Raw genomic sequence first — 18,964 nt, 5'->3', positions numbered from 1 at the left:
GCAGTGGTGGTTGAAAATAGAATGAAAAGAACAGAGGACACCTTCAAGAAACTCACAGGCAATCACCACAGTGTCAGGGCAGATACCCGTACCTCCTGCATGAGGGGCGAGTAGAAGGGACCGTTATGTGCAGTTCATATCAAATATTCCAGCTCAAATGGTGATGGGAGACAAACAGGCATCTCCAAGCGATGATGGCCATGGATGACGGGAGGAGAGCACCCAGCCAGCCTGGGAGCTGCAGAGCAGGATAAGAGAGTGCTTGCCCTCATTCACACTCATCTCCTGGCTCCACAGTGGTGCAGTAAAGCAAAAAGTGGATCAAAAATGAACTGGGCCGTGCCACATGTCCCCTCCCTCCAGGAGGCTGGAGGGAGTCCAGCTGACAGGGACTCACAACTGTGGCAGGACTGCTCTCCAGCTCTCCTGCTGGTCCCTTCCCAGTTAGTGCTTCCCAGCCCTCCCCAGGAAGTGCTGTGGCACACCGGCTTTAAATAGCTTTATTAGTGGAAGCTCTGCACCTGCAGCCCCCACCACAGGGGCCGTGGGGACACCAGGCAGCCCCACACTGTCCCTGGGGGAAGACAGGACTTCCTAGGACACAGAGCTGGCCTCACTCCCGCTGTCCCTGCCACCAGCTCCACCTGTATCTGTCCCGGGAGGGCCACAGGGTGAGCCTGGGGGTGGTCCCCAAAATTGTCCTTGCCCAACCCCAGGCCATCAGATGCAGAGGCTGAGCTCCTGACGGACAGAGCACTTGCGGCACTGCACCACACAGCACCAGTGGAAGCGGCAAAGGCAGTTCTCCTCCAGCACCACCGTCTCATCCCGGTGCCCTCTCCCACAGCACAGCAAGTCGCACCCACTCGTGTCCATGGCCGTGCTGTTGCAGACACGGCCCCGGGTGCCTAGCGAGCCCGTCTTACGGTTGGCTGAGCAGAAATCAGGAGAGTCAGCTGAGTAGATGAGGTCCTGCTTGTCAGGAGGTTTGATGTTGTCGCCCACGGGGATGAGGGTTTTCCCGTCGTTTCCCCCCATCACCTTGAAGGCCCCATTGAAGCGCTCCAGCAGGCGGTCCCCCACCTCGCGGAAATGGGGCATCTTCCGCCAGCAGGTCCGGAGGGTGCAGGAGCCCGACAGCCCATGGCATTTGCACTCTGTCCTCATGTAGCTGCGCACCGCCTGGGGAAGAGATGGCAACGCTCAACCCACGGTCCCCCACCTCCCTGCTCAGCACCCCCAGCCAAAACCCTGACTCTTGGTGCTGCTGTGGCCCAGTGAAGGGCTGGGAGGGGCAGAGGGGATTTTAAAAGCACCTGTAAAGAGTTCTTTAACGGTATTGGGTCCATATTTCATCCAAAGTTGGTGCAGGTACATGGATAGGGGGAAATAAAGGTGCAGGGTTGAGCTGGGTAGGAGCATGGGGGCTGATGTTTGCAGAGGACAGGGAGCATAGTGGGGACCTTACCAAGCGCCCGGCTTCATTGTTGTGCAGGTCGATGAGAGCTCGGATGTCATTTTTGCCTTTCTTGCTCTTGGCATCCATGAACTGCTGGGATTTCTCGTAGCCGAACTGCACGTCGTCCCCGCAGCCCCCCCACTCCCAGGCTGTACCCTCAGTGCCCGGACCCGCCGTGGGCAAGGGGGGGGCCCGGCTCCTGGTCAGCTCACAGCCGCACTGCAGCAGCTCGCCCATGCTGCAGGCCTGCGTGATGGTGTGGCTCACCCCGGCCGCCGTGATGGCGTACACGAAGGCTGTCTCCCGGATATCTGCAGGGGAACAACCAGGGCCGGGATGCCAAGTCACCCGTGGCAAACGCTCTGCCTGCTGGCACCCTATGGGTGCTCAAGCCTCCCCTTCTCCCTCTTCCTCTGTGCTTGATGCTATTCCCCAAGTGATGCACCCACCCCGAACAGAGCTGCCTGGAGCAGGGCCTGTCTCGCACAAGCAGATTTTGCAGAATCTGGGGGATGGCCTGGCCCTGCCAGCGCCGCAGCTGTAGGGTCCCAAGGTCAACAAACCTCCTCTTGCAAGGATTGGTGATGCTCCATAGAAAAGAGGGGAGCTCTGTGAGCTGGTACTGGCTGTAGGCAAGGGCATCCCAGGTGATAACCACAGCTTCCTCACACCATCCTGCAGCGTCCCTCCAAGGAGTAAAAATCCCATCCCCAGCTGCAGACCTGGAGAGAAGTGCTGCAAGGGACAGGGCTGGTGCCCCTTGCCTCTCTGCATGGTGGCAGCCATGAAGCCGTGCTGCCCACTCTCCCCCCATACCCGCTTTGCCACAGGGCACTGCCTGCCCCCCTCCTTCCACCGGCACAGCCTCCAACCTGCAGGATTATTTATTATTAGTATTTGCTCCTGTCTCTCTCTGCTCCAGGACACAAATTCCAAGCATCTTTCCCCTGCCTGGACCTGCCGCTCGCAGCCGCAGCCAGCGGGGGATTCTGGCAGCGGGGGCGCGGCACCCTGCTCAGGGGGCTCCTGTGTTCCCCCCATCCCGGTGCCAGGCAAACTCCTGCCCACTCAGGGCAGGGCTGGCCCAGGGTGGTGACACACAGGAGGTGCCCAGAGCATGAGGAGGGAGGGAGTATTGGGAGGTGTCCCATCCCCCCATCTCCAGCACTCTGTCCTGGGGGCTGTGGGAAGAGGGGCTTCTGGGCATCACCTCCACTGTTGGGTGGGAAGTGCCCATCAATGGCAGCTGAGAACCCCAAGAATGCTGGGATGGTTTATGAAGTCCCTCCAGGCTTACATTGAGGCCAGTGCCTGCTGGCATCTCTCAGTACAGGGCAAGCTCTCTGTGTCTGACACCCAAGGTGCAGCTCTGGGTACATCCATACTGGGATGTCCCATGTCTTCAGTGTGCCAGAGGCTCCCAAATTCACCACTGTTCCCAGGACATTGCTCATCTCCACCACCCCAGCAGTGAGACTGGGCCAGAGTGAGGTGGTTCCTTCAGCATTCCCATGCCTCATGCTCCTGTGTCTCCCCCAGCCTAAGCTGCCCATGGGTACCCGACAGCACATCCACCAGCACCACCCATTCACCTTCTGGTCTGCCCTGGCATCCTGGCACCACCCTTCTTCCAGCCTGTAGCTCTGCCTGGCACAGATCCCACCAGCCTCACTGTGAGGTCAGTGTGAAAATGGGCTACTCCAGAGGCAGGATTGTCCCCTGTGTGTCCTTGCTCTCTGCCCCTCGAAAGAATAAAAGTCCTTGTATTGGGGGGAAACCCCACTCGAAAATCAGCTTCTTAAATGACCTCATCACAGGGTGGTGTCTCACTCGTGTCCCCAGCTCTGTCCCCCACTGGTACCCACAGCTGCTGAGCACCCAGGGTACTCTTCCCTTGCCAATGTCTCCAGGGTACCCTGACCCCCCTTCAAGACCCAAAGGCACACTCTCCCTGCCCTTGGCCTGGTGGGTGTACCAGCAGGAGATGTGGAAGGCCAAGGACACCGGAGCTTGCTCCAGCATTTTCATCTACCTCAGCACAGGGACCAGCACGGGAACAGGGGCAGAACTACACTCTCCATCCACTAAGCAACCCCTCCTTTTCCCTATCCACCTCTCAGTCCCTCTTCCTGGGGAGCATGGCAGGGCTTTCCCATCCCTTACAAGCTCACAGGTGCCACCTGACTCTGCACCTTCTCTGGCTTTGATGGAGTTGGACTGGGCTCAGGCCACTTTTCCCACTTGGCTTGGACCTACCCATCCTATGGTGACATCAGGGTGCCCACCCACACCTCTCCTCTGCTCCCTGCAAGACCAGGAGGAGGAAACCTGCAGGGCACCCATGGGGCAAGGGGCAGCTCTCAGTGGGTGCACGCTGTCTCCCACCCAGGCCCCTTCCCCCAGGACACCCCGGGGTCCCAGGGGAGCCATAAATCACTGCCAGACAAGGGTGCATTCTTGGGCTTTGTGAAGCCCCACGCTGTCTGGGAGCATTGGTAATTGCTTCATTACAACACAGGGAGACATGTCCTGGCAGTAAAACTACAGCGTGACAGCACAGGGGAGCACTGAGCAACCCTTTACACACATGCACACATACACACAAGTTTGCACACCCAGACTCTGCTCCAGGAATCCCAGGGAGATGCCTGACTGGGCAGGTGAAATCTTTTTCAGAGACAGGAGGCCTGGGAAGTGCTGGCCTTACCTTGCTGCAGGATCTTGCCGAAGTACTTGCTGTGGCTGGTGCAGTTCCAGCGGCGGAAGCGGAATTGATACTGGCACTCCCGGACGCCCAGTTTGGTGCCCTTGGCCACCTCCTGCACGATCTCTGGCTCCAGCTGGCACAGCTCTGCCTGCTTCCCTGCCAGCCTCTTCGTCTTGCGGCAGATGCTGTTGGGGTCCATGACCAGGGGGCTCCCCACTGCCCTGCAGGAGGGACAGCGAGCAGAGCAAAACCAGCACCTGAGACCAGGGGCACCAGGGTGAGGATGGGGCACAGATAGACCTGCTCCCAGGGATGGAGAAAGGCCATGGGGCAGTGCTGGCTCAGTGCTGAGCCAGACTGACAAGGGAACAGGGACAGGTATGCAGGGAGGGCAGGGCAAAATTTATGGGTGGCACCTGTGTGCCAGGACCCAGGGGATGCCTTTCCCTGGCCAGCCAGCCAGGGAATGGGGGAGATCCCCAGTTGTGGGACTGGCTAGAGAATGATGCTAGCACATGCCACTCCACACCTCGAAGCCCTTGGGGACATCCCTGGAAGTGATGGCAGTGCCCCCAGTGGGAGATAACAGAGACATGGTGCTGCTCAGCAGCTGCTGTTCAGGTGGGGTGCTGATCTTGCACAGCCCTGGCTCTGTGGTGTGACGGATGACTGGTCCAGCTACAGCTCCCAGAGCCCCGTGGGCACAGCAGGGAGCCCAGCCAGAGCTCTTAGTGTGCCCTCCCTCTTCAGGGGGCTCAATGCTTTACCCCGTGGGAGATGAGCTGAGTGACCTTGCCAGCGATAAAGCCCCTTGGCTGCTGGCCAGGCTCCCCTGTTTGCCTCCCCCTACCAAGGCAACAGCCCTAGGGGAGTGGAGCCATGGGCGGTCACGGGTGTGTGAGGGAGGGATGCAGGTGGCATCGCCAGCCCTGTTGATGCCAGCATGGGAGGGCAAGTCTCAGCTGGGTCTGTGCCAGAGGCAGCTCCTCCTCACCAGCACAGCTGGAGTGAGGTGCATTGCTCTCTGGGCTGGGAGGCAAAGTCTAAGCACGATACCGTGCTCCCTGGCATGCTGCTGGCTACAGAAACTCCTGTACTTTCCCCACATATTTTGCCTGGAGTGCCCTCCATGGCACGGCTCGTGCAGCTGTGCAGCCTGCCGGCACTGCGCCCCGTGCCGGGGCAGGCGATGCTCCAGCTCTGCTGCAGGCAATGCCAGAGCCGCAGTAGGCAGAGGATGGGCACACCATGCCAGCAGCCTCCCACCCACGCTGCCCATCCCACGGCACAGAGACCACATGGCCATGGACCACCTGAATTTGGCATGGCCCAAACACAGCCCCTCTCAGCCTGCCCCTCACCTCCAGTGCTGCTCCTGTAGACTTGGGGCTCATTCTGCTCAATGACATGTTTTTCCTGGCTGTGGGTGTCCACAGGACCCCAGGGCTGGACTCAGTATCCCCCAGTGCTTTGGGATGCCCGAGGAATGCAAGGCCAAGTTCCCTGGGGTCCCCTGCAGAGCAGTGCCCAGGCAGCCTGTGCTGCTGGGGAGCACCAGCTGCACTGCAGCTTCCAAACCCAGACCTTTATAGTCTGTCCAAGCCCCAGGGGCCTGAAAATCACAAGCTGAATCCCTGTGTTTAACTATGTTCCGGGTGTCCTTTTCATTCTCACTTGGCTAGGGGGGCTGTGTTTGGGACACCAGGCTACAGGAGTTTGCTCGTCATCCTGCCCCAGTGCAAATCCCCTCTGAGCCCCTTCTTTTAAGCTTGAGTTTCCACGAGGGTCCCCCTGCCACAGGCCCCCAAGCTGCCTGCATCTCCTACCCACCACACCCCACCTGAATTTTGGGAGGACATGCCCTCTTGCACAGCCAGGAAAAAAAAGCCTTTATGCTTTGGCAGGAAGTTTACAGGGTTAAACATCTTGACTGAGAGGTGCAGGCTGGAAAGGTGACCTCCAGAAGGGAAACTGAGGCAAGCCCACAGCACTGACAGGGAGCACTCATTTCTCTTTGTTCCTTGCAGCTCCATTTTCCTTTGCTACATGAGGCACAGGCACCTCTGAAAAGTGATGGGGCAGCTGGGGAAGAATTTCAGGGCTGTGGCTGGGCTGGCACAGGTCCCCTGTCAATAGGGAAACTGAGGCCCATGTGGAAAACCACCAGTGAGCCTGTCCAGTCCCATTCCACAACGACCACATGGAGATTCAAGCCTCCATGCTGGGCCCCAAGCTTGCTCTCCTTGGGGACCTTGGATTCTCAACATCCCCATCAGGATGGTGGAGGTTTGGCTGTCTGCTCCAGCGGGGTGGGAAAGATGTGGAGCCAGGACAGGACTTTCATTAAGAGACGACTCTTTGTACTCATATAAAAACGATGCGCCAGCCCCCCGGGGCCGTCAGATCAAATGCTGAACTGCAGCTCACCCCGGACCAATGGATCAGGCTGGGAAGAAGAGCTCAGCCCTGCAGGGCCGGGGGGCGGCGGGGGGCTCGTCAGCACCGCAGGGGTCCCCACCCATGGCCCAGGCAGCAGCAAGGCTGGCGGGAGCGCGCAGGATCTCTCCGGTCATGCCGACGAGGCGTGGGGTGGGCTGCCTAAGTCCGGCAAGATATTAATTTCCGCTGGGCTTCGCTTTCTGGCATGGGGAGGCTGCCGGGAGCCCGAGAGCTGTTTTGCTTTGGAGGGTTTGGGGGGGGGGGGGAAGACAAGGACAAGAAAAATGCTGCCAAACTGCTACCGCTTTGGCAAGGGCTCCGGCGCGGGGCCCAGATCTGCCTGAGCTTGTCCTGCTCCAAGGCCTCCCGCATCTACAACTAAGGTGCCCCACCTCTGCCGTCGGGCACTCCTCCTCCTGCCCTGGTGAAGGAACTGGGTCGCCAGCCCAGCTCCCCCCAAACCCGCCCGGGGGCACTCCAGCCCCCTGCTGCCTCCCACCCAGCAGCCCCGGCTGGACCTGGCGCCTGGGTAACATCCCCCCCACCTGCCCCCGGCGCCCTTCGTCTGCTGCCGGAATTGCTGCCCGATGGCTGGCGCCTCACCCTGAAAGGAGCCAGGATGATGAGCTCCACTTTCTGCCATGATTTCCAAGACCCCTGTGTAAAGGAAGCAACCCCCACTGCTGAAATGGGAAACTGAGGCACAGAAGAGAAGCTGCACTGCTCAGCCAAACTCCTGCTGTCACCCCTTTGACTGCCAGACCTGCAGCCTGAGCCTGGTCCCAGTGATGCACAGGATATAAAAGTCACAAGAGTTCTGATATAAAAACCCTTGTGCTCTGGATGATGTCCCTTCTGCGATGCTCCTAAGAGCCATAATCAGCAGCTTTTCTGCTTCAGCTCATGGTCATGAAGCCTCCAATGTGTCCCAGGCCAGTTCCTACCCAAAATAATAGACCAAGGAAAATGGCACAAGTCCCCATCACTCCCTTGGACATGGGGATGGTGTGGAAAATTTCTTCACTGAAAGCGTTCTCATGCACTGGAACAGGTTACCCAGGGAATAGGTCAAGTCCTCATCCCTAGAAGTATTTAAAAGATATGTAGATATGATGTTTAGGGACATGGTTTAGTGGTGGACTTGGCAGTGCTGGGTTAATGGTTGGACTTTATGATCTTAAAGGTCTCTTTTCAAGCTGTGCAAAAAGGGTGAGAGGGGACACACATGAATTTTTGCCCACCCAGCTTCCCTTCACCCCATACAGGCATGCAGTGGGTGCCCAGTCCTTCACCTGGAGCAATGCATGAGTGCTGCTGGAGGCGGGGTGAGCAGCCGGGTGAGGAAAGCAGAGCAAGAGGAGCAAGTCACTACCCATGGCTGGGGCTCAGCTGCCAAACAGCACTGGGGACACCAAGGGAGCAGGAAACACCACAGGCCAGGGGAGCGAGGGGATCCTGTTCCCTACCCTCCTTAAACTTCCTAGGCAAGGACAGCATGTAAATAGCTGGGAAACTGCCGAAAGGAAAGAGGCTTTGGCATGGCATGGTGTCAGCCCACGGACCTGCTGGCTGCAGGGTCATGAAGAGGCCAAGCACCTGTGGGTAGGAGCTGGCCAAGCTTGTGCCATGGGTACCAGGGGGGATGGAAGGAGCATGCACCTGAAGAATGGTGGTCCTGAAGCCCTGTCCAAGCCCTGGAGGGGCTGAGATGAGAAAAAGGGGTCACTGTGTTCTTCCTCCAGGCATTGGTGGAGGCTAGAGCTGAGATGGCATGATGGCTGGGCAAGCATATGCTCAAATGTGGGTGCCACACGTGGCAGCAAGACCCTGTACATCCTGAGCAAATATTGGGAGGTGCTCAGCTCTGCCTAGCACCTTCCTGCACAAGGAGGGGATTTGAGGAGCTCAGACCACTGATGCAAAGCCCATCTGAGCCCTCCAGCTTGGGGCATGCACATGGCAGGGCTGAGCAGCCTGGGAGTCAGCATGGGAGACCAGAGGTGACCAGGAGCAGGGATGAGGGATGGCAGGGGGGAAAGCTCAGTTCTTGCCTTTGCAGGATGACACAAGTAGCCCAATTCTGAAGCTGGTGCCATCTCAAAGAGTGCAAGGGAAATATTTTCCCTTTGAAAAACCCAGTGGGTCAGTAGCTGCCCCAGAAGGGGCAAGGGGAGGTGCTGCTGGGCAGGGACTCCTGTGCTTGGATGTGCTTTTTTGCCCACACAGTACTGCTATGGACGTGAGGACATGCCCAGGACAGACAGGCAGCCCAGTCCTCTGGATGCCGTGGCGGGGGCGTGGGCTGTGGGGTGGCAGGTGTGGGTCAGCAGTCATGGGGGTGACTCACAATGCTCACCCTGAGGCACACAGGCAGGGCTCTACAGCCCGGCAGCCTGCCCTTACAGGCTCTGCATTGTCTGGGTGCTGGTCAGGGCAGCAGAGAAGAAGAGGAGGCCACCAGTGCATGGAACTCACCCACGGTGTGTGGCTTTAGGGGGGCATTGGGCAGGGACACCCTAGAACTGGGGTGCAGCCATCGATGCTGGATGGACAGGTTCTCCCTTAGCATCTGGAGGAGCCCCACAGAAACCTGGAGATGCACTGCTCATGAGCATGCAGGGCAAGGCGACACAAGACAGGTGTCCATCCCTCCAGGCCCCCTCAGATCCACAGATAGAGCAGAGAACATCTCGGCCAGGATGATTTTTTTCCATGCTCTCTCTTTCACCTCCCAACTGCTCTCAGCTGTGCCCTCAGAGAGCCAGTGGGTGCTGAGGCACTGGGAAAGCTGAGCTTTGCTCATCCCCTCCCCACAGTGCTGCTGTCCCTAGAAGAACAGCCCAACCACAAACCAGCTCAGCTGAAATCCTGCTCTCAACCTGCCTGAGGCTCCTGAGACACCAGGTTTACCCACCCAGTATCCCTGCACCCTTCAGGCCAGCCCAGGAGTTCCAGGTGGTCCCTACCTGTCCTGCTCAGAGAGGAATCACTGTTGCACAAGGAGCCAGGTAAGAAACATGAAAAGATACAGGAGGAAGAAAGAGATTTTACTGGGCTGGTGGGAGCAAGGGGAGCCTATTCCCTGCAGCCTGGCACTAACCAAGGGACCAGCAGCACCTGAATGACACATTCTCCCCTTCACCACTGGCCATAGCCTGCTCCCCTCCATCATGGACAGGTCTGTGTGTCTGCCCGATTTCCTGTCCCTCTGCCTCTTCTTAGAGGGCACAGGGGGTATAGGACAAGGATGACTGTATCTTCAGTAAGCCCCCTGTGGACATTCCACCACAGTGAGGATGCTCTTTGTCAGGCTACAATGTCATCAGCACGATGTCACTACCTGAATATCAGACCCAAACCTGCTGCACCCCACCATGCCACTCTCACAAATCAGTTTGTCACCTGCATGGGAAGCAGGCAGCCTCTGCGTGTCCCCACACTGCACAGCCAATGCACCCAGGAGTGGGATGGAGGGACGGGTAAAGACCTTCCTTTCCTGCCCAGAGGAGCCTGTACCCATGACTAAGGACACACGGGTGCCCCAGGTGAGTGTGCAGATGCAAAGAGGTGCTACCAAGGTCCCTTTATGTCAGTGACAGGAACAGTAAGGAACAGTTCTACCACTTCCACCAGCCTTGGGTCTTCCATGAGCCCTCGCACAACACACAGCTGCACCCCTGAGCCCCTCCTCACCAAAAACAAAACCCACAGAAACCAGTGCTACCCAGATCTGGGAGAGGGAATGGGTACTAGGAGCAGGCACATGGGAAGATGCCTGTCTTGGGATGGCTCAAAGGGATGGGCAGTGCCCAGACCTCTCTCCCACACTCTGGAAGAGCTCCCTGGAAATGAGGGATGATCTCAGCTGGGGGCTGGAGGTGCCAGGCTCTGGGGGAAGCAGCTTCTGAATCATCTGGCTGCTCGGGTTCCCCTGTTCCAGGAAACCCAGCATGTCCATTTGGTGGTGCTGGTGGCCTCATCCACACATCGCCTCCTCGCAGCTGGCAGGCTCCAGGCTCCGGAGCAAAGCAGAGTTTGTGCTGGTGATCACCCTGTGGCCGCTCGGCTGCGTGGCATATTCAGCGACTCTGCGTGCAGCTGGGTTATTATTCTTAAATTAAAAGTTCCTTTTCTTCTTCTTTTTTTTAAAAAGAAGAAAAAACAAGTTTGACCCCTTGCCCTCCTCTGCCAAATCCTGCTAATCTCCCTGAGCCGGCGCTGCCAGCGCGCACACGGCACAGTCACAGTACCGGCGGGACCCGAGCTCAGCGGCAAGACACGGCTCTGAGCAGCCGGGGTGGGGGGCAGCAGTACCCAAGCACCCTTCCCTTGCTGGTCCCATCTGCCTGCTCCCATATCAAAGGCAAACTGGGCTCCTGCTTCACTCCTGCCCACTCCAGCCCTGGACAGAATGGCATCGATGTCCCTAGAGCTGGGGCACGGGGCACAAGCTTGGGGGTGAGGGCTCACCAGGCAGGTGTGGGTGGGGATGGGGCAGAGAAAGCAGGGAAGGCTGAAGGGACAGCTGCAAGGGCAGAGCAGCGATCTGAGAATCAGCCACGTAAAAACCAGCCAGGCAGACTGTGCTCCAGGATGGTGCAGCTGCCTCAAGGTGGGCAGTGGGAATCAGGGGGACCCTCAGCACATATTCTGCCCTGGCCAGGGCTTACCCCACCCTCCCTCTCCCCTTCTCTAGCAAAAGCCCAAGGCAAGACCCTCTCAGACCCACATTAACTCCTTCTCCAACCTTGGGCTCCAGGGACAAACTCTCAGCTGGTGTAAAACTGACCATAACAGCACCATTTGTATCCACCTTTTTGCCCTGCACCCCTGGAGCCAGGGCTAGCCGAGGGGATGGAGCTACCAAATAAATCACTGGCGAGCAGGCGGGGACCGGGAGGGGAAAGGCTTATGGAGAGCTTTATTTTAGGGGTCAAAAGACTGTGACAATGTGGAGACGAATAGCCTCAGATAATGAATGATAGCCCGGACGGCACGCCGGGGAGCTGGAATCTAAGCACTTAAAACCGGATAAAGACAGGCTGGGTGAAATTCTTAATAGATTTAAATAGTTCATGTTTCGACAGATACCTGGGCTTTCCAAGGCTGGGTCCCAGCTCTGTGCCTGTAATGAATCCCCCACCCCCTCCGGTATCCTGCGAGGCACCGTCTCTGCCTTTGATGAAGGCACCATTACAAACAGGGGTTTTGTCCCTGCTGCGTTCAGGCCACCATTCAGGAGGGGACACTGTGAGGACCCTCGGGCTTTTAATTAAAGTTGACTTATTGGAGGGGTCTGGAGGCCCCTGCCCCACAGGCGTGCAACCCTCCTGAACTGCTGACTCGGGGTGCAGGGAAGGCACGCTGCAGCTCTCTCCACAGGACTTGGGTGCCCCATCACCCCAGGTTCCCCCCCCCAGCCTGATGCCCCCAGTGTGCCCATGTGCCCATCTCCTAACAGTGTAGGGGTGCCCCGGAGCTGAATCCACCTGGCCAGCGAGCAGTGGTCCCCACCCAAAGGGTGTCCTGAGAGCTGGGGACTCTGTCCTCAAGCTGGGATGGGGGAAATGGCCCCGGAAAGTAAGGGACACTGCGCACCCTCCTGGCACCCACCCCAGGACGTCCTACTCACCACCAGAGCCCGATGATGTTGGCGGGGCAGAGGAGGATGAAGAAGAGCCCCAGCTGGGTCCGGGAGGAAGGCAGCATCCTGCCAGGGCTGGGGGGGAGCGCCGATCCCCCTCTGTGCCCCCCGAGGGGAGCCGGGCAGCCCCGAGGGTCCGGCCGGGGCCCCGGCGGGTGGGTGCCCGCTGCCTGGCTCCGCCGGGCCGGGGCGGGCGGGCACCGCGGCCGGCGGGGCTGGGCTGGGTTGGGGCTGGGCAGGCACCTCCGGGCGGCTGGAGCGCGGCGCGGAGGCTGCTCCGGAGAAGGAGGAGGAGGGACGGGGCTGCGAAAGCATCTGCCTCCGACAGGGAAACCGGAGCCCGGGGGGACGGAGAGGGCGGGCCGGGCGGGGGGACTCCTGGGTGCCAAGCTCGGCTGCTGGCGCGCAGGCACGGCCACGGCGTGGGCACGGCCACGGGCACGGCCACAGACACCCTCCGGCAGCGGGACTGTGGCCGCAGCCTCCCGGCCCCGCGTCCCGCCGCCGCTCTCGGACGCTCAGCCCTTTAGCGGGGTCTGGCTGGCACAGCCCTGTCCCCCGCGGCCTCGGGGACCTGGCACAGTCCTGCCTGGCACAGCCCCACCTGGCACAGCGCGGCTCAGCCCTGCAGCCCTTGCGCGAGCCTGTCTGGCACAGCCCTGCCTGGCTCCGCTCGGGGTCCTGGCATGGCCCTGCCAAACCTGACCTGGCTTTGAGGTCCCTGTCCGTTGCTCACCTGCCTGTCCCTGACACACCTTGCATGGCCTTGCCCAAACCTGGTGCCCCTGCATTGCTCCCCCCAGCACAGCTCTGCCGGGCCCCTGGCCCTGTACCGGGTCTGCCTGGCACTAGCCCGGCTCCATGGCCTTGCCTGCCCTTGGATCAGTCTGTCCTCCTGGGGGACACTGGAAGAGCGACAGCCCACCTTTCCACCCCCTCCCATTCCAAGCATCTCCCAAAACTTGGCTCTAGCTCCTCTGGGGAGACATCCCTGGGGCACGAGGAGGTGCAGGTGAGTGACAGGAGCAAGACTCCAGAGCTAAGGAGTAGAGTGCAGGGAGAGCCAGCTTGTTGATTATGGTGATCTCATCTCAGGTACAGCAGGTACCCAGAAGGGAGAAAGCACCCAGCACTAGATCACAGCAGGTAGCAGGAGCTGCCTGGGGCAGGACAAAGCTGAGGGGCCTGGGTGGTAGCAGGGAGGCCACAGCAGGGCTGAGTGGCTGAGGACAGGAGGAGCTGGTGCCCATAGGCTGTCACCCCAATTTTTTCCCTCCTGTGCAGCCTCAGGAATGGTTTCCCAGGGCTCAGCCCAGGCCCCTCAGTCTCTGCATCCTCTTGCACCATCCATGACACACAGCAGAGCTTGAGGATGCAGCTTGCGGCCCAGCAGCATCAGGGCCATGGATTCTGGGGCTGGGAGGCCCTAATCCACCCTGCACCCACCTCCACTGAGAACCCAGCCAGCTCACTGGGTTACCCCGAGGGAATCAGAATGCCTGCCACCAGTCACAGGCAAAGAGAAGCACACTGGCTGCTGGAGATCTCACTCCTCCGTCCAGCTCCCTTGGGCTCTAACACCCTTCCTGAGAGGTTACCACCTCACATCCCCTGCCCATCTCTAGCTCCTGGCTTGCCCATCAGTGGTCCTCTTGCCCCCATCACCAGCCTCTTCTGCCCTTCATCCAGGCGTTTTCAATCCCCAGCAGCAGCATTTGGTGGTGAATTACTCAAGTTTTATCTGTGGCTTGGCATGGTTCTCCTATGCCTCCTGGATGCAGGAGTTAAGAGACTCCCACCACCTGCAGAGATTTCCCACCTGCTCCTTCTCTGCCCTCCCACACAAGAATTGGACTCACAGTCTGCACCCTTGGTGCAGGATTGAGCTGTCCTGGCCCCAGCACAGGCACATGGGAACTTTCCCTGAGCTGGATGCAGTGTCTGGGCTCCCACATCGTGTCAGGTCACCAGTGTTTCTTTCAGCCACCAGCTTCCATCCCACCTGCTCCATGGGAACCCTGTCTCTTCAAATCTGGGGGAGAAGTCAGCAACTGGCAGCTCTCTTGAGTAGGGGACATCTCTGCCAAGGCCGGGGACAGGCTGACACCATGCCCAGGATCCCAGTCCCTGCAAGCAGAGCTCTGAGATGTCTCAATGCAACACACTGCTCATCTGCCGGCATGTTGAAAGTGTCTGTTGTCCCCCGCCCTGAGCGCCCGGCCTCCTCGCAAAGGCAGCACGGGGCAGGTGAGAAGCCTTTATCTGATTTCCTAAGGGCAGAAAAATCCCTTTGATTTTGCCCCGAAGAGGGGAGCAGGAGGAGGGGGAGCCTCGTCCCAGCGAGCAGGTGCGGCTGGCGCACAGCAACTTGCCTTATCACGTCCCAGCCCTGCATGAGGCTGGAGAGGGCTGGGGGGGGGAGTCGTGGTGCCCCCAGCACCTATGTGAGAACATCACGTGTGTCCTACAGCAAAACCTGCAAAGAAGGGCTAGTGGGGTGGGCAAAGGTAGGCTCCTTGCCTTGTGCTTGTAACAGGGAGGCCGGGACAAGGGGGGTGCCCTAGGGTTCACCCCTTTCTCCTAGATTTTCTCCCAGTCGCATAAAATTCCTCCTTTAACAAGGGGGAAACTGAGGCATGGTGATACTGCTATCTGCTTATGCAGCTGGAGGGTAACTGCCTGCTCCCTCAGTCCCAGGAGTTTGCTCACCCCTGCTTCTGCAACAAGAGCAAGTGGGCCACAACTTTTTGGGGACAAGGCCATGGTGGTGACACTGAGAGAGAGATACAGGCGATAAGAATGGCACTGCCACCCTGACGGAGCCTTCACTGTAGCTGATCCTTTGTCTCTGCCTTTGCCTCTTGCAACTTCCTCCCCCCCCCCGGCTTTTGTGTTATTACAAATTATAAAACAATTTTTTCCTGCCGTCCCGCATTCTTCTGCCTCCTGCAAGAATTTTAATGTATTTATTTTTGCTATCAGGGGAAAGCGCCATGTTCCTCGGCCACCCCCGGGCAGCCCCAGCCCTGCTTGGCCACTGATGGAAATTAATGATGGGGGATGCAAGGGGAGAGCAGGCACGCCTGCACCCCTGCAGCAGAGAAGCAGGGGAACGAGTGTCCCCCCAACCAGCTGCAGTTTCCCAAGTGGCGAAGTCTGAGTGCAGAGGATGGAGAACTGGGCTGGGCCCCAGGAGGTGCTGCTGGTCACGGGCTGGGGAAAGGATGGCTGTTGGGTAGCTGGATAGGCCCAAGAGATACTTTGGGGTCCAGCTGCAGGGTGCTGCCATGAGGAATCACGTTGCCATGTAGTAGTATGGCTTTGGGTTTCCTCTGGGGAAGAGAAGACCTCTCCCAGACACCAACCCACCCTGCCCCATGCCACAGCATCCCCAGTGGTCCCCATCCTGCTCCTGGGAAAAAACACCCCTGAGTGCCCCATCCTGCTCGGGAACACAGCCTCAACACTGAGCCCCCTCTGCCCCTGGGCTGGTGCCCTGGTGCTGTGCTGCGCTCGGGCTCTTGCTCCCCACCACATGGCCCCAAGGATAGGGGTGGGGGTGCCCCACTTCCCCTGCTGTGCAGCCACAAGGTTGGGGGAGTTCTGGCTGCTGGGAGGGAGTGGACAGGGGGAGGAAGGAACAGGCCTTTCCCGCTGAGGGGAAAGTGCGGCGATTTCCAACCCAAACACCCCGGCACTCAGCAGCCGCATACTTTCCCAGTGTCCCTCCCCTCCTTTACTCCCGAGGACATTGGCGATCAAACCCAGGTTGGCCCCATCTCCTGCTCCTGCAGTGAGGTCATCGAGCCGTGTTTGTGACATCCTGGCGTCTCCATGGCAGCGTGCTGTGATGTCATAAGCCCAGGGTTGCGACCTCACAGCAGGAGGAGAATGATCTTATTAAAACAACATGGTCCCCATCCACAGCCGCTTGCAGCCAGGGGACTCCAGTCCAGGGTAACAGCTGGCAAAGGGGCTGGTGGCAGCTGGGGGGGTGCTGGGAACAGAGCCCTCCTGGGGGTTGTGTCACTGGTGGGAGCTGGTGGTGACACAGGTGCCCAAAGCAGAAGGCAGTCCCCAGGACTGAACTCTGACCAGTGCAAATACACAAACTTCATGACACTGGGGTGACAGTGAATTTGGGGGCAGCTGTGCTAGGGCTCTCTGCTTAGGGGTCCCCCAGGCTTGGCCACAACACTGCCCACCCCTGGGGCTGATTGTCTGGGGCCTTATCGGGGCACAGAGCCCTTTCATGTCGGGCCGGCAGGCGGCGAGAGGAGTTGGTGAGGACCTGTCCCCAGATCAGAGCCGCCCGGCGCTGACAGCGACCACGGGGCCTGTTCTTAAATTAGACAGGTCCCTGCCTCCCCCTGGCTGGTGCTCCCAGCCCCTGTCCCATGGCTGGACACAGCCCAGGCCACCCCTGCCCACAGTGCTCTGCGTGGCCTGCATGGCCCATGCACACGTGTGCACATACATGGACATACACTGTACCCCCTGAGAAGGGCTGTTTGGTGGCTGGGCATCACTCAAGCACCAACACAAAGGTGATGGATGGGTGGAGGGGTAAATGGGAGGATGGATAGATGAATTGGGTGAGTGGCCTGCTGGATGGATAGACAGGTAGGTGTGGGGATACGTAGGAAGAGTGATGCATGCGTTTGTTGATGGATGGATGGGTGAGTGTGCAGGAAGCTCAGTAGATGGATGGAGAGATGGCTGTGAGATAGTGAGATGCATGCAAGTGTGGATGGATGGGTGGATGGATGGATGGATGGATGGATGGATGGATGGATGGGAGAAAGGATGCCCTGAGCACTCCTTAGGGAGCCTCTGTGGCTCTGGACACTGTTGCTCTTTCCCAACAATCTCTGCTTCAGGCAGCAACAGAAAAAGCCCAGCTCTGTCCTGGGAGAGAAGGGAACATCCACGTCCCAAGGGGAAAAAATTTGCCTTTCTGTCTCTGCAAAAACTTGAGGTCCTGACCCTATGTCACTGGAGCAGTTCACCCTTATGCCTAGCACAGGATTCGCTCTCCACTGCCCAGAGGGGAAACTGAGGCCAGGGGGGACTGTCTTGCAGTGCAGAAAAGCTGAAACCACCCATCTCCTGGCAGGCATGGCACTGTGGCCAGCCAGTCCTGCTCCCTTCAGCTCCCCACATGTCCATCTGTCCAGCCACAGGAAGGACATACATTGTGCGGGCTGGGAGTGATGCTGCTGGGAGGGGTGTCCTTGGGCCCCTGCAGGCTGTAAACATGATGTCATGTGGCAGTGTACACAGCCCGCTCTGTGCGCGGGTCCCCGAATGGGCTTCACAAGTTCTGCGTGGGAGGCATCAACCATGGCCCACAGCCAAGGGAACTGGAGCTGGGAGATAAAATCAGGTTTGCTTTGGGCTGGAGCAAACAGCCTTTCACAGGACAAGCAAGGGACAGGGAGAGCAGCTGGAGGGGGGGACATCTCCCTGCCTCAGAGGGCCTGTGGGGAGCAGAGGCAATGGGGGATGCCCCAGCAAAGCCCGGTGCTGCTCTCGCAGGTCCCAGGTCAGCTCCCTTCACACCTACTTGACTTAGAATAACTCGTTAGGCACTTGAAGTCAGTAATCAGCCGGTACCACTTGAGAGCAGCCCAGGGCTGCCTCCTGTCTCCTATGATAACGGGTCGCCAGCCCTAGGCTCACTCCAGCATCTCGCTCCCACGTTCTCAGGGAAAGGTCCCAACCCACCAGGATCCCACAGGTCACAAAGTGGAGAGAGTCCAGAGCACAGCTTGCTGCTGGGTGCTGAACCTTGCATAGTGTGTGGGGAGGGACCCACGCTGGTTGACTTACCTCTTGCTTCAAAAGCTTTGCTTTCCCCAAGCCTCTGCCCAAGTCCAAGGTGTCAGACAGAGAGAAACAAGGGGATGGGGACCTTTGGGAGAGGGACAAGAGGGTCCCACTTGAATCCTCTACATGGAAGAGCAGCTGTCCCTGGGCCTGGGATCTGTCTCCATCCCTTTGTATCTCCACACATGTCCCCTGTGAAGTCCTACTGGCCCCATTGTGGCTCATGACTCAGCAAGTGACAGTGCAGTGACACAGCTGGTGTGATGAGCCATCTCCAGTTAAATGCTGTGAGTTATTCACTGTCTCCAGGACCCCGGGCTCAGCCTTCTCACAGCCTGGGCTTTTCTGGGCTGTGAGTCAGGGGATGCCCTCCCCTGGGACACCCCACTTTCTTCCCTGGCTATGACAGCAAATGGGGGTTAGTGGACACAGCCCTGGGAAAACTTTCCAGCTCCTGGGTGACACTGCACAAGTCACATAAAGAAGGTGTTCCTCTGTTTCAGTGGACACGAGCAGTGTGTGGTGGATGGGTTGGGGGGCAGAGCAGCGGAGACGCCCCATGGTGCCTGTCTCTGCACCCACAGGTCCTACCAGTGAGGACCTGCTGATGTGGCTGTGGGATGAGCCAAGTCGCAGCATCCCTGGGGCAGAGGGATACACAGGATGGGCTCTGTCACCCCCAGCTCCTCATCCCCATGGATAAATGTGGCATTTGCTCTCCTGCATCTGTCCTGCTTATGACCAAGCTGGGACAAGTGCTAGCCCTGCACTGGGAGAATTCCTGGCAGCGGCAATGCCCTCGGCTCCCCGCGGCATCCTTCCTTCGGAAGTCCCCGCCTGGCGGTTCTGGGGGGTCTGATTCACCCGACATCCATCCCCCTCCCTT

At 59.0% G+C, this 18,964-nt stretch overlaps 1 protein-coding gene across 1 annotated transcript; it reads right to left on the bottom strand.

Annotated features, from left to right (window-relative positions):
- Positions 1 to 484: 484 nt before the first annotated feature.
- Positions 485 to 12,314, bottom strand: WNT6 (Wnt family member 6). Its single transcript, XM_051623336.1, has 4 exons — positions 12,238 to 12,314; positions 4,167 to 4,387; positions 1,469 to 1,770; positions 485 to 1,182 (listed from the first exon to the last, which is right to left on the bottom strand). The coding sequence occupies exons 1-4, from the start codon at positions 12,312 to 12,314 to the stop codon at positions 721 to 723; spliced, it is 1,062 nt and encodes a 353-aa protein (XP_051479296.1). The 3' UTR covers positions 485 to 720.
- Between the last annotated feature and the right edge of the window lie 6,650 nt (positions 12,315 to 18,964).

Source organism: Apus apus, chromosome 6, assembly GCF_020740795.1.
Source record: "Apus apus isolate bApuApu2 chromosome 6, bApuApu2.pri.cur, whole genome shotgun sequence".
In the NCBI taxonomy this organism is placed as follows: Eukaryota; Metazoa; Chordata; class Aves; order Apodiformes; family Apodidae; genus Apus; species Apus apus.
This window is presented reverse-complemented; position numbering and strand designations above follow the sequence as displayed.